This window comes from Apteryx mantelli, chromosome 5 (assembly GCF_036417845.1).
Source record: "Apteryx mantelli isolate bAptMan1 chromosome 5, bAptMan1.hap1, whole genome shotgun sequence".
NCBI classification, from domain to species: domain Eukaryota; kingdom Metazoa; phylum Chordata; class Aves; order Apterygiformes; family Apterygidae; genus Apteryx; species Apteryx mantelli.
Window position 1 is genome coordinate 71,621,496 of NC_089982.1, and position 20,428 is coordinate 71,641,923.

Consider the following 20,428-nt stretch of genomic DNA (forward strand, 5'->3'; position numbering starts at 1 on the left):
TCACACAATTTCTAAAATTAGGAGATGCATTTACTAAAATGACACCCTTTTCTTCTGCCCTTTCTTGCTTACTGTTACATGATCTTTAGTCAGCAGTGAAGAAACTTTTCCTTATTGAGGGATGAACAGATCTTTCTAGCAGATTCAGCAGACCGTGCATTTGCATATACTGGTAGTGGGCTTCATCAGGCTCCAAGCTGCAGATTCCCCACCCATCTTAAACCCTGGTGCTCTAATCCTTCTGGACGTCCATGTAGAAATATGAAACTACGTAAATAGAGGCCAGATTCTTTTAATTATTCTCACAATATTCTTAAATACTTGTCAGATTTGGCTCCTCCTGTGCAGTTCTAAATAGTCTAAGAGTACTTATTTTACAATAGGAAAACTCGTGGCAAGCTTTAGGCTTCTGACCTACTTTTAAGTCTGCAATAACAATCCTGAGACTCTTGCTCTGATGATCAAAAAGATTTTTAATGATTACTATAGCTGCAGATGGCAATTTCTAACATTTGTAGCTGAACAGAAACGCCACTCATTACACCACAGAATTTGTGTAATCAAAACAATTATTACTGCCAAATCCCTTTTCTTTTACTATAAGCCAGTCTTTATATTTTTAAGTGCATTTTTACACTTCCTTTCACGCTTATCCACCCTGGTTAGGAAAGGAGCTCTGTCAGCTAGGCAGGAAAAGACTAGTGGACCAAACCACACCCAGTGAAACAGCACTGTCATTCAGTTATTGTCCCTACAAATTATTTTCCCAAACATGGGAAATTAGTACAAATTAATTTGTCTCAAACAAAATTAATTTCTCCATTTCCCAATTTATTATTTACAGACTCCGTGGTCCTGTTTCAGTCATAACAAGACAGTCTGGGAATTATTAGACCAGTCTGTATTCAACTCAAATTCAAAGACTGTGGAAACAAAAGATATTTAGGAGAGTGTCAAAAGCAATTAGAGGCACTGAAGAGACTTCAGTGCAGAATATTAAAATGTTGTGACTATAACACTGAGAGAAATAAATGAGGAAAGATGCAACAAGCCACACACAAGAAAGGGCTTGAAAACACTCATATTAGAAGAGCAAGTGGGGATACAGTGAAACCTAAAGAAAACAAGCTTAAGCCCCAGTATTACCCAGTTTGCCTCACCGACCCCCAGGCCCCAGAAGGCCCCTCAGAGCCTCAGGAAATTACAGACATGGACAGGTGACAGGGGCCTTTAGTTACAGGTGACAAGGTAAGGGCAGGAGCGTCCTCTGCGGTAGGGGAAAGAGGGCCAGGGAAACAAAATGAACTATTGGCAGAGAGGAACAACTCGTGGCTTCTCTGAGGGAAAAGTCTCTTTAAAAGGGCTGTTTTCACGCAGCCCGTCAGTGCAATCAACCGCCGCGGACCCACGCGGTGGCGGGACGCAGCAGCCGAGGAGCCCCGACTTCAGGTCGCCGCCTGAAAGCAACCGACAAAATGAGCGGCGGCGCCCAGCGGGGCAGCGAACCGGCGCCGCGAACCGGCGCCCGCCCCGCCCCGCCCCGCCGCGCGCGCCCGCGCTGGCCGTTGGGCTCGGCGGGGGCGCGCTCGGGCGGCTGCACCGGGGGCGCGGCCCCGCCCCTCGCCCCGGGTAGGAAGCGCGCGGCGCCGGCCCCACCATCATGGCGGCCAGCGCAGGAAGGGGCGGGCTCCCGGCCCGGGGGCGGGGCTTCGAGGGCGCCGCCGGGAAGCGCGCAGCAGCGCGGCGCCGGGCTCGGCGGGCGGTCGTGCTCCGCGGGCCTTCCGCGCTGTCCGCACCGCCCAGCTGCGGCCGGGGAGCGCGGGGAGCCGCGGGCCGCCTCGGCCCCCCCCCCCCCGTCGTCGCTGCAGCGGGATCTGGGGCGCTGTCGGAGCGGGGCGAGAGCGGCTCCGCCCTCCCCGTCCCCTTAAAGGGCCCGCAGCACCGCTTCCCTCGGCTCGCCAGTGTTCGCCCTGCGCCGATGGCGCCGCTCTCGGCTGTATCCCTGCTTGCCTTGTCGTTGTCTCTCGCTTCCTCCCTCCGTTCCCTTTCGCTTCCGGGTCAGAGTTGCCGCGGCCGCTGCTCAGTAACAAGCCCCCGCCTGGGGCCCGGCCGGCAGAGCCGGCAGCCGCGCTCGCTGCGGGCCGCGCCGCCCCGCTCCCGCCATGGCCAGCAACTCCCAGCCGCAGCCCCCGCCGCCGCCGCCGCCGCCCCCGCCCCCGCAGCAGCAGCCGCCGCTGCCGGGGGCCGCGGCCGCCGGAGGGGGCGGCACGGCGGAGCCCGAGCTGGTCTCCATGATCGTCAACCACCTCAAGAGCCAGGGGCTCTTCGACCAGTTCCGCCGCGACTGCCTGGCCGACGTTGACACCAAGGTGGGGGCGGCCGGCGGCGCCTCGGCGCGGGCGGCCGGCGGCGCGGTGCCCTTCGGCCGCCTCGGCCCCGCGCCCGCGGTCCCGGCGCCGGCTGCGGCGGGGGTGGGGGGCGGCGGGAGCCGGGCTGCGGCGCGGCGGGCGCTGGCTCGGCCCGTCCGGGAGGGCGGCGGAGGGAGGACACGGGCAGCGGCACGGCCCCGCCGAGGACTCCGGCTCGCCCCTTGGCCCCCGCCGAGTTAAAGCCTCTTCTCGGCTTTCCCGGGAGCAAAGCCGGAGTCCGTGTTTTCAGAGGGAAGCGTGGGCAGGTCGGCGGTACAAACGCGACTGTTTTTGTTGAGGGTTTCTAATAACGTAGGTATGTTTGACGTATTTTGTTCACCACAATAAGGAAGGGGTAGCTAGTGTGTTCAGTAGGTAGAATTCAGAGAGGCTTTTAGCTTTTCCAGACAAGTCTCTGGGAGGATAATAGTTTATCAAAGCTCGTGTCTAACTTCTCTATTTCTCCTAGCCTGCATATCAGAATTTGAGACAACGTGTTGACAACTTTGTTTCCAATCATTTGGCAACTCATACCTGGAGTCCTCATCTCAACAAGAACCAGCTGAGAAACAATATTAGGCAGCAGGTTCTCAAGTAAGTGAAACATTTGGAGTTTCTGTGCTTGAACACGCTCATGTACTGTGATAGCTGACTGAGGCTCTAGGTCAATTGTAAACTGCTTGCTTTCTTTAAACACACATCTAAAGAAGCATTTCTTTTTTCATGTTTAAAAGACATTATTATTTCAGATAGCAACTTGTCACCAGCATTAGTCTGAGTTAGACTGCAAATATTATTTTGTCTGATCCAAGTTGTTCCAGGGATGGAAAGCTTGTTTCTGATTTGGGATGCAACATCCTAGCTAGAGAATTCGGCTTTATTCTTTTTTTCTAAGCGAGAAATTAATGCAATTCCTATTATTACCAAATTTTGAGCCAAATAAAGTTAATAGGCTTTGACAAATTAAGGTTTGTAGAGTACGAACTTAAGTTCACAGAGCAAGAAACTGGACATAAATCCGTCCAGCCAGAGAAAAGTTTTTGTGGAAGTGCTTGATGTCATTTTGACATAACTAATCTGATGTTGCATTATTTCATGAGTGTTCCTCTAGTTTTTGTTCTCAATATGTAGAGCCATAAGAAACATTAGGAAATTTCTTCAGAGTAGCAAGTGTTTGGTCACTAGATTGGATCCATTGGATTGGATAAAAAAGGGATTTGAGAACAATTTTTTCCACAGATAGCAAAGTGATACCATTGGTAATTGGTAAAGGGGATTTGGAGCTTTCTTTTAATAAGCAATGGGGACAAGAGATAATGTAGTCTTTTCTGGAATGTACAGGGGGACTGGAGATAAGCCATAGATAGAAAGCTGTCTATTATGATTTATTTGATGTTATTAGAAGATTAAGAGAGTTGTATAAAGCAGCAGAACTCTGAGCTGTCAGACAGTATTGGAGGAAAGTAACTTATGGTGGTGATGACTGGTCTAGTATGTATCTGTCCCTTGTGCTTTCTATAATTAATTCCCATGGAACAAAACAAATTAATAAGATCATGTTTCTTCTTAAGTTCTTCCATGAACATCACTTTTACAATTAGTTAACCTTTGTAGGCATAGACAGTAATGACATAACAGCGGCTGTTCATCATTTTAATTCTATGTGGTTGGATCACTTTGTTTCTTTACCGTAAGTTTTTTGGGGGGAAATAAATGTTCTTCTTCTATGTTCATAAGACATTGTGAGAGCTATTGAAATAGAGGTAGTTAGCTAAATACACACTTGAAGTGATACTCAGAAAACATTAATGCTTCACTGGGAGTTCTTAAAAGTGTTTACTTCACACCTAAATGAGCATATTTCATTAAGATGCTCTTGAAAAGACATTTCTTTATTAAGTGTTAATGTAACTTTGTTCCAGGTCTGGAATGTTGGAATCTGGAATTGACAGAATTATTTCTCAGGTTGTGGACCCAAAGATCAACCACACATTCAGACCTCAGGTGGAAAAAGCTGTTCATGAATTTTTAGCCACATTGAATCACAAAGAGGAGGCAGGCCTCAGTACAGCTCCAAGTGAGGAGAAAAAAGATGCTTCTATTGCAGTACAAGGTATTCTACCATTGCTCTAAGCAGTCTATTACCAGAATTTTGTTTTACTCAAGAGAGGAAGCATTGACTAGGTTTGCTGCTAGCACAAAATGGTTAGCATCAGTATTAACAAGCTGAGCTCCAGGCAGCGTACCATAATATTTATCTATTGCTGTACGTGTAAATGTAGAAGGCACGAGAGATGTCACCATGTACCAAACTCTGTCCCTTCTACCTGAGATTACAAGGAATCAGTTTACTGTAAAAGAGTTGATATCAGGATATGTAAGTATTGTAGGGTCAGATAAGACATAGCTATAGGAAAAGAATGATTTCACTTTTTTTTTATGGATTGTTAGATCAAAAAAGATTATCTACAAAACATTAACTGTCCTAATGCGGTTACTGTGTGCAGTAAAATTTGAATGGCTAAGCTTCTCTCAAGAGCTTAAGTTCTACTCTAAATCAGCCAGTCTCTAGCTTATGTATAAACATAGCACTTGCTTTATGATTTTCATTTGTGCTGTCTGGTATATGCTTCTAAACACTCCCACAGGTAATTGTCTGTTCTTTCCTTCCTAAGGGGCTCCAGAGCAGTCAGTCTAGTTGTAACCAGACCCTTTATTTAAATCCTAGCCCTTCTCCTGTGAGGCCCACTTCCTTTAAAGTAAGTGGGCTAACAAGCCAGCTGCAATTCTTAGGGCTCATCCAGTTAACTCTTTCTCAGCCACCTTCAAAGTTCCTTCTAAGAGAATGGGAAAATGATACAGGATTTTTGATAGTTCCGTTGTCTTCATGAAGTTTGAAAGTATAATATGCTGAGTCCACTTTCCAGATGATTTATAAAGATAACGGAGTAATGAAATCTAGATTTTTTTTTTTATTATTATTTTTTACTGCAATATTCTATTTCATGCTACTCCAAAGTCATCCTCACATTTGGGATGATGGTGAAGTTGAGGAAGGGTTGTGTGCAGAACATCCTTCATAGACAACCCCTGCTTTCTTTAGTGATCTCAGAAACAGCCATATGACACAGAGCAAAATGAATCTCAGGTAATCAGAGCTGAATCATTTTAGAAGTGAAACTTCTTGTTTTTTCCTTTTTTTAATCCAAAATCTCTGTATGGTTAGATTCAAAATTAGTCAAACCTTGTGGTTAGATTTATTTATTTTAAATGGAGTGAGCAATCTTTTTTGTTTCATGGGATGCATATCCTATCTGAAAGGCCACTTCCTTTCAAATGTAAGCCCTATAGAAATAAATATTTCCTTCCTGGAAAGTTACAGAAACTTAGATGAACTAAAACTATTTTTTCTTATTCTTCAAGGTGTCTCTACTACTGCTCCTAGTGGCAATGTAGCTAGTGATGCAATGTCCATTTTGGAAACAATAACATCTCTTAACCAAGAAGCAAGTGCTGCCAGGGCTTCAACAGAGAATTCAAATTCCAAGAGCAATGACAAAGTTGCAAAAAGACTCTTGTCTCAGCAGAGTGTTGATGGTAGCACCGAGAGAGAGCGAAATGCAGAGGACTTGCCAGACAGAGAGAAAGCAATTTGTGATCTTTCTGGAGAAGGAGCTGAAACATTTGAAAAGTGTGAAGATTTAAATGAGTTTCCCTGTCAAAGTGAAGAAATAAAAAATGCAGCAAAGGATACTAATAGTTTAACTTCTACAAGTAAGGAAATTCAACAGGAAAGTGAAGATCAAAAGAGTAAATTGGTAGATAAATGTGACAAGAAACCAGACAGCAGTGAGAAAGGGGACAGAAGAAAAGAAAAGAAAGAAAAACTTGAGAAGAAGTCTGACCATTCAAAGAAAAGTGACGATACTACAAAGCCAAAAGAAGAAAAGCAAGCGAGAGAGTCAGAACCACTGAAACTCTTAGTTCCAGAAAAAAATAGCAATAAGCATAAAATAACTGAAAGCACAAAAGAAGGTATGATGTGGGTGAATCTTTTCCTTAAAATATGACTGGTTTTTCAAAAGTGTATTCAGGAGGTGAATTGGAAGTATATTTGGAATGAGGTGCTGTGCTGATCCTGCCAAATTTCTCTAGCTGGCAACAAACCAGGTTGTAGTTTATCACACTTAACTGAGGAACTCGCATCAGTAATCTGATCATCCTTGATTCTTTAAGTGTGTGTTGATTGAGAGAGCTCACCAGAGTGAGGCAGATGACCAAGGATCCTGGTTTGTGTATAAAGTTTCTAGTTGTACCTCAGTGGGATTTTTCCTTTGAGTAAAAGGAGTCAGTCTAACAATATTTCTTTACAATGTTATAAATATATTTTTCTCTGCTTCTTATCCTTAAGACAACAGTATGTTTTCAATGGCAAAATAACTGTTTTGGTAAGAAAAATTTCTCAAATAGAGTGTACTGCATTACAACTTCTTTCTATTTTTTCCTTTGCAAGAACATACTTTGGTAGATTCAGATACGGATGTACTCAGTGACATCACTGTCAGCTCTGTCCATACCAGTGACCTTTCTTCCTTTGAAGAGGAGAGCGAAGAGGAAGCTGTAATTTCTGACAGTACTGAAGAAGGGGAGATCACATCAGATGGTAAAATGTCCAGATTGTTAAATCTGGTGGTAAAATAATGAGAAAGAATATGTAATGCTTTTGTCATTCGAGTAAATTATATTGTAAATTTGACATTTTGCAGTATATTTTATTGTGCTTATTTATGCACAAGAACTTGAATGTGGAATTGATAGTGTTTGTGCAATTAGCAAAGCTGAGTAATGGTACATATTCTGAATCTTTTTTTTAATGGTATGATATGTTCTTGTACTGAAGTGTTTCACAGGCAGCAGAAACACTTAGTGATGATGGGTTTTGGCTTTGTTTTTGAGGTTTTTACCCTCCCTTCCCCAAGAATTTGGTCTAACCTTGGACTGCTTTGTCTGTGGCCTTACGGTGTATAGCTCACTTTGCAAATCAGGCCAGTACTAGAGCTTTTAGATTGCAGAGATTTCCAAATTCCACAGTGGAAGCAACATGAATGGATCTGGCTCTAAGAGCTTAGAAGCACCAAATCTGTTTGCCAGGCAGTTTGCCTCCTTGTGGTCTCTTTGTCTGGAGCGGACTGAACTCTAGCTTTTGGAAGTATGTGACTTTCGGAGTTAAGAAGGCCTTCCACTTCATAAGATACAGTGCTTTAGAGCCTGTATGAGTTGTTCCTAGTATGCTGTGAGCTTATCTTTTCTGCTCTAAGAATATTATTTAGAAGCACTGAATTACTTGCATATTGTCTGGCTTTGAAGTTACCTGTAAACATAACAGTTGCATTCAGGTATGACTATTTGTGAAGTGAAAACAAGCCTTAAGTTTCTTTCAAGGATGCAAATTTATTGTACAGTATGGAGCACAAATTTTTTTTTTGCTCTATTTATAATAACCCTGATAAAATTGAAATAGATTTACATGAATAGTACTTATATGAGTATGAAAAAAAATTTTGTATATATTTTAGTAAACCTATTTAATTTTTAAGTTCTGCTCTTCTGATGTGTGAATGCAGTTTAATTTAATGCACAGCAGAAATTATATTCTGACATCTTACACAGTATTAGCTTAATAAGTGGCTAAATACCTGTAAATCATGTTGCCTTTTTATATACATTATAAGAGAATAAGCACCTTTGTTTTACCCAAGTTTATTCTGCTTTTTGTAATTTGCAACTTTTTGCCTGAATAACAATAATGTGCACAAATGGATGAATATCCCTTTCAGGCTTTCATAATCCAGTGATATTTTGGTGTATGGTATTTGAATTTTTTGTTGTTTGTATTTTTAAAGGAAATAGTTCTATTATTAAATTATAAAGCAGCTTACCTTGTCATAAGTTAGCATTTGGTATAAAATTGTATGTTAAAAATTCTGCCGTAATTTATCAACGTATCTCTACACTTTACTAACTTTCTTTCAGATGAAGAGGAGAAAAGTCATAGTAAGACAAAGTCTCAGACTAATGAGCTGAGTGATGGGAAAGCCAAGCCTGTTCGTCACGCTTATGTTCGCAAGCCTTTTTTGTACTCCAAGTACTTCAGTGATTCTGATGATGAACGAACTGTAGAGCAGCGCCGTCAGTCCATTGTAAGTCTGGATATTGTTACTGTTCAAATTCTAACATCTTAAATTTTTCAGTACAGAAATTCCATTTCTTATTTGGTGATGGTTTAAGTGGGATAATTTGCTGTTTCTTTTGGGGGTTTTTTTGTTTGTTTGTTTTGTTTCCTGTGTTACAGCTACCCCTTCTTCCAGCTTTGACCAGTATTGTGTGATTTGAAGCACTGAACTCCAAAGAAGTGCTCTGCTACGTGCCATTTGAAGGCTTCTAGCTATCAAAGCCATGATGCACTTCCCCCCCAACCCCTCCCATCTTTTTCCCTCTCTAAAATGAACACACTTCTGGTGTTTACAGAGGATTTACTAAGTATGTGAAGTGTCTTTGCAGAATCACAGCAGTAGATGAATTCTTTCTCATTTGAGTCACTTGGTGTGGAGATTGAGAATTACTGTGCATATGAAAAATCTGGTCTTCAATAGACTTTTTATATATATATATATATATATATATATATATATATATACATATATATAAGTGGCAATTTGGATGGAAAAAGTAGCCCTTATCTATCTATTACCTGGTTTTGGTGTGGTTCGTGTAGAGCAGGCTTGAATTGACTGCAGGCTACTTCCTTACACTGTTGCTTTACAATTTCAGTTCTTCCTGTCTGTGAACTTGGTAGTTTGTATCATATCTGCTGGCAGTGAGAATGGGTAGAGGTTTAAGCATGTTCACTGTGCTGCATGGAAGAAGGACCAGCAGTTCTTTTAGATATCTTTCTCCTTTGGCTACCTACATGTTATTAGGATAGCATAGTTTGCCCCCATTTATTCACCCAATAACAGTGGGTACAACAGGGTCTGTATTTTACTTGCACAATTTAGTATGATGTAATTCAAACATGAAAGAAAGCAATTGTAAAAATAATTGGAAAGGTAAATATGTCTAGAAGAAAAAAGTTGTGAGCAAATGAGACCTGTAAACTACGGTGCAGTCTGATTGTGGGCGCCATATCTTGAATATATACTTTGAGAAAGTCTCATAGCCTCCATCTCTCTGCAGTGTCAAGCAGCAATGAAACTTTATGGGGCTTAGCATAATTTTACCTCACAGAATTTTTAGAGGATTCAGTTAACTTTCATACAGCGCTTTCTAAGGACTATTTTTTTTCTTTTTTTTTTTGCCTCAAGGTAAAACATTCTGATTTCTGCAGGATTTAAAAGTGTATTTGTATAGTCAAAGAATACTCCTTGTTTGGTCTAACGGTAAAAATAAACTGTCTTTTCCTTGTTCTTATATCTTCAGGCCAAAGAAAAAGAAGAGAGACTCCTAAGAAGACAAATTAACAGGGAGAGGCTTGAAGAAAAACGTAAACAGAAAGCTGCAGAAAAAACAAAGTCGCTGAAAACTGGAAGTCAAAATGCTAAAGGTATGGGATGTATAATATTTAACTTTTTGGTTTTGTGGGTTTTGGGTTTTGTTCTTTTTTTAAGAGAGAAAAATAACATTCAGAATAAAATATTGGTAGCCCAAGGTTTCGCTAGGGATTTAGCAGAAGAATGGATTAAGCAAATTGTTTATTTATGAAAATGTCTTCACTCTTTCATATATCCCATGATTATGTTGCTGAAATGCAACAACCACCCCTACAGGTTAGTACTCTGCACTGCCTACAATTCGCATTTGAAACTGAAACAATAATATAAAGACATGCTTTTGTAGTTTACCGTTTGTGTACTATATTATTTTAGGAAAAAGTGGCTTGAACTTAGAAGAACCTTCAGCAAGAAGTCTTGAATCAAAAGCTACTGGTACCAGCATTAAGGATGTACTTAAAGAACAGAAATTTTTAGAAAAAAAAGTAGCTCTGAGCAGAAAAAGAAAGAGAGATTCAAGGTATGTTTGGTCATAAGGCATAAAGTTTTGCATATTCATTTTTTCAGTTTGAAAAGGTTCTGCTCAGCTTTGTAAGTAGCCTTATCTGTTTAATAATTTCCTCTTGAAATATTTGAGCAATTTTGCTGCTAATAAGCATGAAATTGAGACATAAGTAGTGGCTGCTTAATGTACTGCAGCTCAGCCAGGCTGCAGTAGCAGCCTTTGTGTGGCTTTTCACACAGTGGTAATAAAGGCAGGAGAATAGGCAGCTGTTTAGATGTTTGTGCATCTAAATATGAAAAACTAGTGTGATGTATTTCCATTAACTATTATTTTTCTGATCTGACTGGGTTTCTAGTAGATGTCTAATAGGTTGTATCCTGAATCCTTTCAATTGTCCTTTTGTTTTAAATTTTTTTTGTATCTCCTTTTGTGAGGGCATGTTTTTTGGCAAGCTTTTGCCAAACTAATGCCAGAATTTCATTCTCCATCTTATTGCACCTTTGTTTCTTGAGTTTATTAATGAGGTAAACTAAAAAGACTTACCAGGTTGATACTATTCAAACTAATCCACTGCTCAAATACATATTAATGTATTGCACAGCTGCACCGGCTGGAATTTACTGTGCAATTATTTATTTATTTATTTATTTATTTTTAGGAACTTTATTTCAGTCAGTCTTCAAGCTGGCTTGGTCTTTAAATTGATGTTTTGTATACGTGTGTATGTGTCAGCACACACATGCGCACACACACAACTATAAAATGAACCAAGTTTCTGAAAGATGAAGAGTATTTTTAAAGTTCTCTTCTGTACAAGAAGGGTAGAAGGGAGAATATATTTCTCTGTGACAAGGAGGGCTCTTATCTTTTTTTACAGTAACACTTACTGTGCTAATATTGTCATACTAATATTCTGTCCTTTAAAGCACTGATGTTCAGAGGATATCTGTTTAGGCTTTCTTCTTTTTCCCAAGATATAAGAAGCTTGGAAAAATTGAATAGTTTAAAGTTGTGTGATTGTGCTTCTTCTGTATCTTAGAGAACACTTCTCTCTCTCCTTTTTTTTTTTCCCCTCCTTAGTTTAAAAGCTGAACATTTACAAATTTTGTTTGTTTGTTTTTCAATTGCTTGCCTTGACTGTCTGTTTCAGGCATGTTGAAGATAGTTGGAAAAAGAAATATGAGCCATCTGAAGATGACTGTAAAGAAATGCAAAAGACAAATGAGGTATGTATCTCTTAAGCTCTTAAAAATCATTTCAAAAAGTTTTTAATGCAAATAAAATTTATGCTCTATTGCTTTTTAATTGTAAAAATACTTGTTCATATGCACACACCAAATTGCGTGCCACTGCATTCATTTTTATGAATTAGGTTTTTTTCTGTTAGTTCTTTCATTTGAATTAGTGAATCTTTTCTAAATTCTTAGAAGTGCTAGTGTAGGTTTACATAACTTATTATATGTCTGCATATTTGTTGCTGATATATACACAATACCTAGTTTAAGGCCCTGTTTTGCAAAGCCTGTTGAGTCCAAAAAAGAGCAAAGCATATCTTATACCCAGAGATATGAGGAGCTTGATCTATTTAGCTTCACAGAGAGAGTTTTGAAGTAAAAACTGAATGTAGCCTGAACAGTACCGGAAAGAGAATTTTTAGATTGAGACTTTTTACCAATAATGTTATCACCAGAAAACAGTGATAGTTGAAAATCAATTGAAAGTCAAGAATTATCTTTCAGAAGTCCAGATTTTTTTTTTAATCAGCTAGAATAATGGCTCTTTGAAATAATTTGTGAAATATTTGTAGTTGCAATGGTACATTTAAAAATCCATTTAAATCATTTCTAAAAGTATGAAAGTGATAGTCTAGTTCAGACTGCTTGAGTTTAATTTCTGTTTTTTCACAAATTTATGATTTTCTCACAATGGCAGATATTTGAAGTAAAAATCCCAAATTTCATTGTCTTACTGGTCATATTATATGATTAGCTTTTATTACAATAAGTGGATTCCCTGGTATACTGTGCTTATGGAGAACAATTTTTTTAAGTTACAGAGTGAAGGAACTATGTAACATTTGCTTATGTGCATGGTTTTCTTTTGTAGACTTGTGAAAAAAATTCTTTAAAAGAACTGAAGCATAATCATGGAAAAAGTGAAATATCTAAACCTCTTAGAAGACTTTCAGAATCAGTGCATTCAACTGAAGAAGACAAAGGTGATTCTAAAGTGGAGAAAGAACATAAAAGAAAAATATCCACCACCCTTCAGGTTGAAGGAACCCAGCAGGACAGTGAAATAAGGGATTCAAAAAAACAACTGGATAGAGCAGATGTTAATACTGAAGAACTACAGAAGCAGAAATCTATATTTAAAAATGAAAAACATCCCAGAAAAGATAGTGATACAGAAATTCAACATGTCAGAAATGCTGCCAAAAAAGAAGCCAAGTCTTACAGAGATAAAAATGAAAAGGAGAGAACTGCTTCAGAAGATAAACTTTCTTTAAAGTACAAATATAAAGGAGACAGTATTCATAAATCAAGCGAGGATGTTGAACTCCATTCTTTTGAGAGAGGCTTGAAAGGAGAGGATGGTGCTCAGAAGCATAATCAGCAAATAAAGGTTTCTTCAGATGACAAATCCGAAAGAAAAAATAAACACAGAAGTGAACGGAAAATATCAGTAACTGGAAAAGATGGAAAAAATATTTCTGAATATACTTTAAAAGCTGAAGAGTTACTGCGCAAAGAAAATAAAAAAGACAGACATCTCTCAACAGAAAAATCAAGAGCAGAATACAAGTCCAAAAGGTCACTGAGTGATTCTAGGCCACAAAAGGATTCCATAAGTGCCTCAAAACAACCTGCCTCTGCATCACACAGAAGGAGTGAAAGTTACTCGGAAGACAAACATGAAGTAGAATCACCTAGCTCTGATTGTAATTTGAAACAAGAAGATAATGTTCACAAAGATAGACGAAGATCTAAGAGTGTTGTAGAAGACAAGCTTTTGTTAAAGTCTAAGTCAAAGAGTCATAGTAAACAATCCAAAGCAACTGAAACAGAATTACAGGAAAACTTAGCAAAACAAGAGATGGTTCAGAAACTGGACAAAGATAAGAGCATGGAAGAGAATGACTCAGAAAAGCAACACAAATCCAAAAATGAAGATAAAAATTTTGAGGAAAGTGGTGGTGTGTTTGAGTTCGATAGTGGCATGCAGTCAACTCAGGGATCACAAAAAGACTTTAGTCACAGAGTTAAGTTACATTCGGGAGAAAGAGGATCTGTAAAAGAGAAATACAGGAGCGATAAAGATTCAAGCAACTTCAAACTAGAAAGAAAGTTCTCTGAAAGTCACAAAAGCAGAAGCTTAAAGCATAGTAACAAGGAAATAAAGAAGAAGGAAGAGAATAACAAATTGGAGGATAAAGACATTAAAGAAACAGAGAGCAGTCATGAAAAAGTGTTGGGCATCATAATGGCAATGGATAAGAAATCAAGTAAGAAGATACTGTGTGAAAATAGAAAAGGCAGTATATCAAACCAAGATATGCAAGCAGGAGAGGAAAAGCAATCAGCTGCCACAACTATAACCAGCCATACTCCAGCCCCTCAAAAGTTAAGTACAAATAGTGATGACTCGTATTCTGCCCATGAGGGAGAGCTGATGGAACGTGATTTGGAACAAGCAAAAATGCAGGAAGTATCTAAAATTGAAGGAAAAAATGTTCAGAATTCACTCCAAGCCACAGATGCTGAAAATGCGACAAAAGAAAAAATCTCTCTCTCTGTTTCAAATAAGGAATTAAAATGCAGTTTGGCAGATCTTGAAGCTTGTGAATCTCAGCTTCTGGCTGCAGTTGAAAAAACTGTTAAACAAGAAAACATCCCTAATAAAGACATCAGTGCCTTAGATGCTTTGTCCAAACAAACTTCCATGGATCAAGGACCCAATAAACAAGGGGCTTATCAAATGAGCATTGTATACGAAACAAGTGGTAGAATCTTACTGAATGCTCCCAGTAAGGATCAAGCAACTGAAGACAGCAAAAAACCAAAGAATTTAAAAACTGTGATAAATCCTAATGTAGATAATGATCCTTTAGCTATTAATTCTTCCAGACAAGATGCTGCTGATGTGAAGTCCATGAATATGGGTATCTCGGATTTTACAGATTCCTCGGGTAGTGTGTCTAAAGAAGAATCCCGTAATTCAGATGGGACTTCTTTGTTTAAAGATGCTTTCATTCTGAAGAATGATGCAGCACAGGCTAGATACATGGAACAAGACAGTGCTGCAATAAGTTCTTTTATGAAAAATGATGGCAACAATGCTGTGATGGACAGCATAGAAAAAGATGGTGAGGTGCCACTACCTGATGAACAGGCAATGGAAGACAGAGCTGACTTATGTATTCAAGAAGGTTATGACAAAGCAACTAAGTTAGAGAGCCCTCAAAGAAGTGAGTTTAAAATAAAAGATAAAAGCTTGATGACTGACAGAACTGAAGATCACGGAGATGCAACAGCAAAAGAACTTGCCCTAACAAACTTAAAAAGAAAGGAAAGAGAATGCTTGAATACAAACCCTTCTACAGAAGGAGAAAGAAGCACAATGATGGATATTGTGAAAAACAATGAGGTGCATGATGTTGGTGATATGATACAATCTTCCTCTGTGTTAATGCCCATAAGAGTTCCACAAGAAGCAGTCAAAGACTCTGTTATAGCCAGTAGAGAAGAAGGGAATGGCATGACTGGTGTGGAAGACAAAAATGAAAGCAATGCAGTAGGTACCAGTGCAGGAAGTAGTAAACTTAGTTTGTTGCACAGCAGCCTTCGAGCAGCTACAGCCACTGTGATAGGAACTAGCACAGAAACAATTGAGAGCACTGTAATAGCCACTAGTACAGGAGAAGGAAGAGCTGAGAGTGCATCACCTTCTGAAAAGGAAAGTGATGCTACGACCACTTGCTCAGAAGAAGAAAGTGAGGTGACATTAATTTGCACAAGCCTAGAAGCTGATGAAGGCTTCACAACAGGCATCTGGGTAAAAAGTAGTGAGGGAGGCGGTTTCATCACAGGAGCAGATGTTGGTGAGTGTACTGTTGCAGCAGCTGAAGAAGGCGGTAGTGGTGTTGTCACTGCAGGATTAGCAGAAAGTGAAAGTTTCCTAACTAGTACAAAAGAAAATGATGAGTGCAGCATGGTTGATGCAGAAGAAAGTGGTAAGGATTCAGTCAATGCAAGTGGAGTAGAAATTGAAGACAATGTGAATAGTGCTGGAGTGGAAGAGAAAGATGATGCTGTAACTAGTGCAGGCTCTGAAGAAAAGCGAAAAACTTCAACTTGTGGAGGTGCTGGCAAATTTGAAAGTTCTGTATCCTGTTTAGGTGAAGTGGAGAGTGATGGTGCTGTAACCAGTGCGGGGACGGAAACAGGTGAAGGATCCACAAGTGGTGACAATTCAGGTGAATTTAGTAGCAGTGCAATAAGAGCTGGCCAAGTGAAAGAACATGAAGGTACTGTGACTTGCACAGGTGCAGAAGAAAGAAGTCATAACTTTATAATCTGCTCAGTGACTGGTACAGATGCCCAAGGAGAAAGCACTGTAACAGGTGCATGTATTGAAATGGACACCAACAACAGTGCCACAAGTGGAACTAGTAGTGACAAATGTGAGGATACTATAAATGGTGAAAGTGCAGTGACCAGCACAGGCATAACTCCAGAAGATGATGCTGAAATTTCAGTAGTCTGCACAGGGCTAGAAGACAGCAATGAAGGATTTGCCATTTGTTTGGATGCTGAAAAATGTGAAAGTCTCATGGACAGTACAAGAGCAAAGGAAGAAGCCAACATCACTATGATTAGTTTAGGCCCTTGTGATGATGAGGGTTTTGTGACTAGTACAGGCTCAAAAGAGGAGGATGAAGAAGGTGAGGGTATTGTGACCAGTACTGGAAGAGGAAATGAAGAAATTGAGCATGCTTCTACTTGTACAGGAATGGAAAGTGAGAATGCAGTAATTTGTATAGGTGCAGAAGAAGACGAAAGTTCCATTATCTGCATAGTTGCTGAACAAATGGAAGCTGAATCAGGAGTGGCTGGCACAAATATAAGTAAGCTTACTGTTGACAGCATGACAAGTGCAGAGAAAGAAGGTAATCATGGCACAGACTGCAAAAATACTAAAGGGATTGTTGAAAGCAGTGTAACCAGTGCAAGTACTGCAGAGGAGGGTGCCCTGACAGCACATATAGGAAAACATGAACATACCCTGATTCCATTAGATGCTGAGGAATGTGAGGGTCCTATGACTAGTGCTATGACAGTGCAAGATAAGAGTCAGTCTGGTACTGTAGAAGAGCATGAGAATGTCATGATGTCCTTTGGCAGCAGAGAACTTGATGGCTCTATAAGTAGTGCAGTTCCAAAGGAAGATGAGAATTCTCTTATTCCTGCTGACAAGGAAGAAAAAAATAAAGGTGATATTATCTCTACCAGTACAGTGGAAGAAAGTGATGCTCCCTTACATTCAGCTATGGATGCTGAGGAAGGTCCACTCGCTGTTGCAACAGCAAGTGAAAGTGGGGAAAGCTCTATGGTCTTAATAGACACTGAAGACACAGAGGTGCCAATGCCCAGTACAGCTACAGAATTTAAAGAGTGTGTGCATGCTTTTAGCAGTAAGCAAGAAAAAGATGAGTGCACTATGATTTCCACAAGTATTGTGGAGGAATTTGAGACTCCTATGTCAAGTGCTGCTGTTGAATATGATGGCCAGCTCCCCTCTGTGAGAACAGAAGAAATAAATGAGAATACTATGGTTTCTATAGATATGGAAATATATGAGGTTCCTATGCCCAGTGCATCCAGTGCAGGAGGAGATGATGATGAATGTCACCCAACTGCTAGTGGTAAAGAAGAAAAAGATGAGTGCGCTATGATTTCCACAAGCGTGGTGGAAGAACAGGTAATCCTCATGTCTGGTGAAGTCACAGAAGAGGCAGTTCAACACGTCTCAGACACAGAGTCAAAAAATGAAACAGTAATGATCTCTACAAGTACAGCAGAATGTTTTGAAGCTCCAATGTCTAGTGTAGGTGTGCAAGATGAAAACAAACTCACTGCTTCAGAAGCAGAAGGAAGATATGAAGCTGCTATGATCACTACAAGTATGACGGAAGAATGTGAGATAGTCCTGATTAGTGCAGCACCACAAGCTGAAAGTGAGCTCATTGTAGCAGAAGGAGATGAAGATGCCATTATCTCTGCAAATGCATCGGAGGAATGTAAGATTGTGGAGACCAGTGCAACTGTGGATGAACAGTTTGACCTAGCGGCTTTCAATGCAGATGCAAAAAGCAAAGGTTCTGTGATTTTTGTGGGAGAATGCGGAGCTCCTGTTCTTAGGGTTGCCACCAACAGTGAAGATCAACACACTGCTTCAAGCATAGGAGATAAAGAGGAAGGGGCAGTGATCACTCTGAGCACAATGGAAGAATGTGATAGTCTCTTCACCTTTGCAGTCATAGAAGAAAGTCAGCTTGCTGCTGAGAGTACAGAAGTAAAAGACAAAAGTGAGGAAATTTTTAATACTGCTAACCAGATTGAATGCATCCTGTCGACTGCAGGTCCAGAAAAAAGTACTAATTCTTTGCTTGTCATTGGTAGAGAAAATGAGACCTCTGAGAGTATTGTGAGGGGAGAATCATTAGCTTCTCAAACCATGATAGACAGTGAAATCACGGAAACAGATGAAAATTCAGTGAACCTTCTGAGCGTAGATGAAGCCCTTTGTGTGGAGATTAGTACGGAGACTGCTGCAAGTGCAAGCCCTTCCACAGAGGCAAATGAAGATGATGAGGAAGCTGAAGCTGATGTTTCACATGAGGATGTTGCATCAGAACTCTCTTGTGTGATTTCAGAAGCAGCAATGGAGAAAGAAACTCTGAGGAATTTAAACTATAAATTTAATTCAAACTTACTTTTAGAAAGTGACTTTTCTGAAATAAGGACTCCACTGCCTAGGGCAGAGGCTCTTTCCTTAGTTTCTGCAAATGCAGTTACTGTAAATGCCAACCATGGTGAAGTGACTATAGAAGCAGAATTAGGGGAAAAAAGTGACTTCCCTGTGTTGCATGTAGAAGAGCTATATGAAAGTGATGACAAGATGAACTTGGTCAAAGTAGACAATATTGGAATTGAAGTTACTTTCCAAAAGAGTAACACAACCTTTAATTCAGGTGAGGTTTTCTTTTTTCTCTTCAGCTTGTAAGCTGATACTAATAAATGCATTTTACCATGGGTAAAATTAGAAATAACTTAGACTGTTTGAATATATTTATTTATGTGTAGGTTGCCAAATAGCTGTTAATAGTTTATTTAAGAATTGACAATAAATGCTTAATTAAGCATGTGATTCTTTGAGTATGGGAGTGACAACAAAATTATGGATGCGTTTCACTTAAAGATCTCTTCAGCATTTTAAAATGGTGACTTTTAAGTGGTTGTGAAAATTGAGTGTCTGCCTTTAATCATAACTACAGATTTTCTCTGAATAGTTACTTAATAGTCTTAGTCACTCTCTTAGGCTGAATTTTATCTTGTGGATACACTTGAAATAGAGTCCTGCTTCATGTTACTAAAGGAATCAGATAGTGATACTAAGTAAATGAATACTTAGAGAAAGCAGTGATTTAGGTGTCTATTTTAAACGTAAAACTTAAGTTATAGTAGCATACAACACTAATCACACTTTATTTCCATATCAATTTTTCTAGAAGCTAATGTGAAATGAACTTCCACAGTTGCTAGTCCCTAAAATACTGTGTAATGAACATCCTACTGTTTTCAGCCTTTCTCCTCTTTGATTCTTCAGAATAATTAAAGCACCAAGTTTATGAAATAATAAATTCTGTAGATGCCATAATGAAATCAAAATTATGACTTCATTATAGATTTTGGAGAAAATAAACTGTAAAAGAGGTAATAGAGAAATTCGTTTATCTTCATTTAAACCAAAGGAAATTGAATTATGCTGGTCAAGTACTTCTTTTAAAACTTTCTCCCTCTCATGTCTCTGTCATTGCCATTATTTCAAAAAATACACTAAAATATTGTAATGTGAATTTAGGCCCAGATTTACAAAGATATCTAGTTGCTTTTATTGATATCTATGATGAGAAAGCTCGCTGTGCAGATTTTGGGATTTTAGGCATAAGTCAGGAAAAGATGCTGAACTAGCAAACTTGAAAAATGTTATTCAGTATTTATACAACCCAGGCAAACACAAGCCATGAAAATGTAAACTACCACGTTTGGATATCATGTAGTCTTTTGATGCAGCTTCTGTGAATGCCAGTGGTAATAACAGATTAGGTAATTCTAGATTAGGTAATTTTGTGGACTGTAACCACGACTTAATCATTTCATCTTCTGAAATAGGTGCTTTAAAAGGCTGTGGAAGTTGTATGAGAATGCCATCTGCATGGCCTGTTTTTCAGACATTATAAGCAAACTGCTGTTCCCTTATGAGATAAAATGGGTGGGCTTCAAGATTTCATAGAACAGCTATCTTTGGCAGTAACGGGAGCTACTGAGCTTTCAGTCTTTACAGAAATTGGGTAATTTGAGTGGTTATGCGTTTAGATATGGCTTTAGGTATAATTGTCACTTAAAAGTATTATTCCTTGTATTAACTCTTAACTATGCATTTATTAATACAGATCTAACTTTTGAAATTCTGTCAGGAAATCTGTTAGTGTTTTTAAAGAAAAACACAAAAAAATACATTCCATTTGCTATGGTCAAAGTCAGAAGACATAAATAAGCTGTGGTAAATTCTGATAGCCTATATTTTCCAACACTTTTATACTCAAGGAAAATATAGAATTACTTGTGTTTCTGCAGAAGCCAAGTTATTTTTTGAGCTGGTATACTGCAGAGAGATACACT

The 20,428-nt window shown here is 39.4% G+C and overlaps 1 protein-coding gene across 4 annotated transcripts in view; it reads left to right on the plus strand.

Moving 5' to 3' along the window:
- Positions 1–2,162: 2,162 nt before the first annotated feature.
- The window catches only part of BOD1L1 (biorientation of chromosomes in cell division 1 like 1), a 40,555-nt gene continuing 22,289 nt past the window's right edge, over positions 2,163–20,428 (plus strand). For all 4 annotated transcript variants that reach the window (XR_010884466.1, XM_067298220.1, XM_067298221.1 and 1 more), the window contains exons 1-10: positions 2,163–2,369; positions 2,878–3,002; positions 4,331–4,521; positions 5,832–6,443; positions 6,922–7,071; positions 8,442–8,608; positions 9,888–10,011; positions 10,334–10,478; positions 11,614–11,689; positions 12,570–18,717. Coding sequence is in view for 3 of the 4 variants with exons in the window: in XM_067298220.1 (XP_067154321.1) it covers positions 2,163–2,369; positions 2,878–3,002; positions 4,331–4,521; positions 5,832–6,443; positions 6,922–7,071; positions 8,442–8,608; positions 9,888–10,011; positions 10,334–10,478; positions 11,614–11,689; positions 12,570–18,717 (7,945 nt within the window). In the remaining variant the exon portion in view is untranslated. The remainder of the gene's footprint in view (positions 2,370–2,877; positions 3,003–4,330; positions 4,522–5,831; positions 6,444–6,921; positions 7,072–8,441; positions 8,609–9,887; positions 10,012–10,333; positions 10,479–11,613; positions 11,690–12,569; positions 18,718–20,428) is intronic.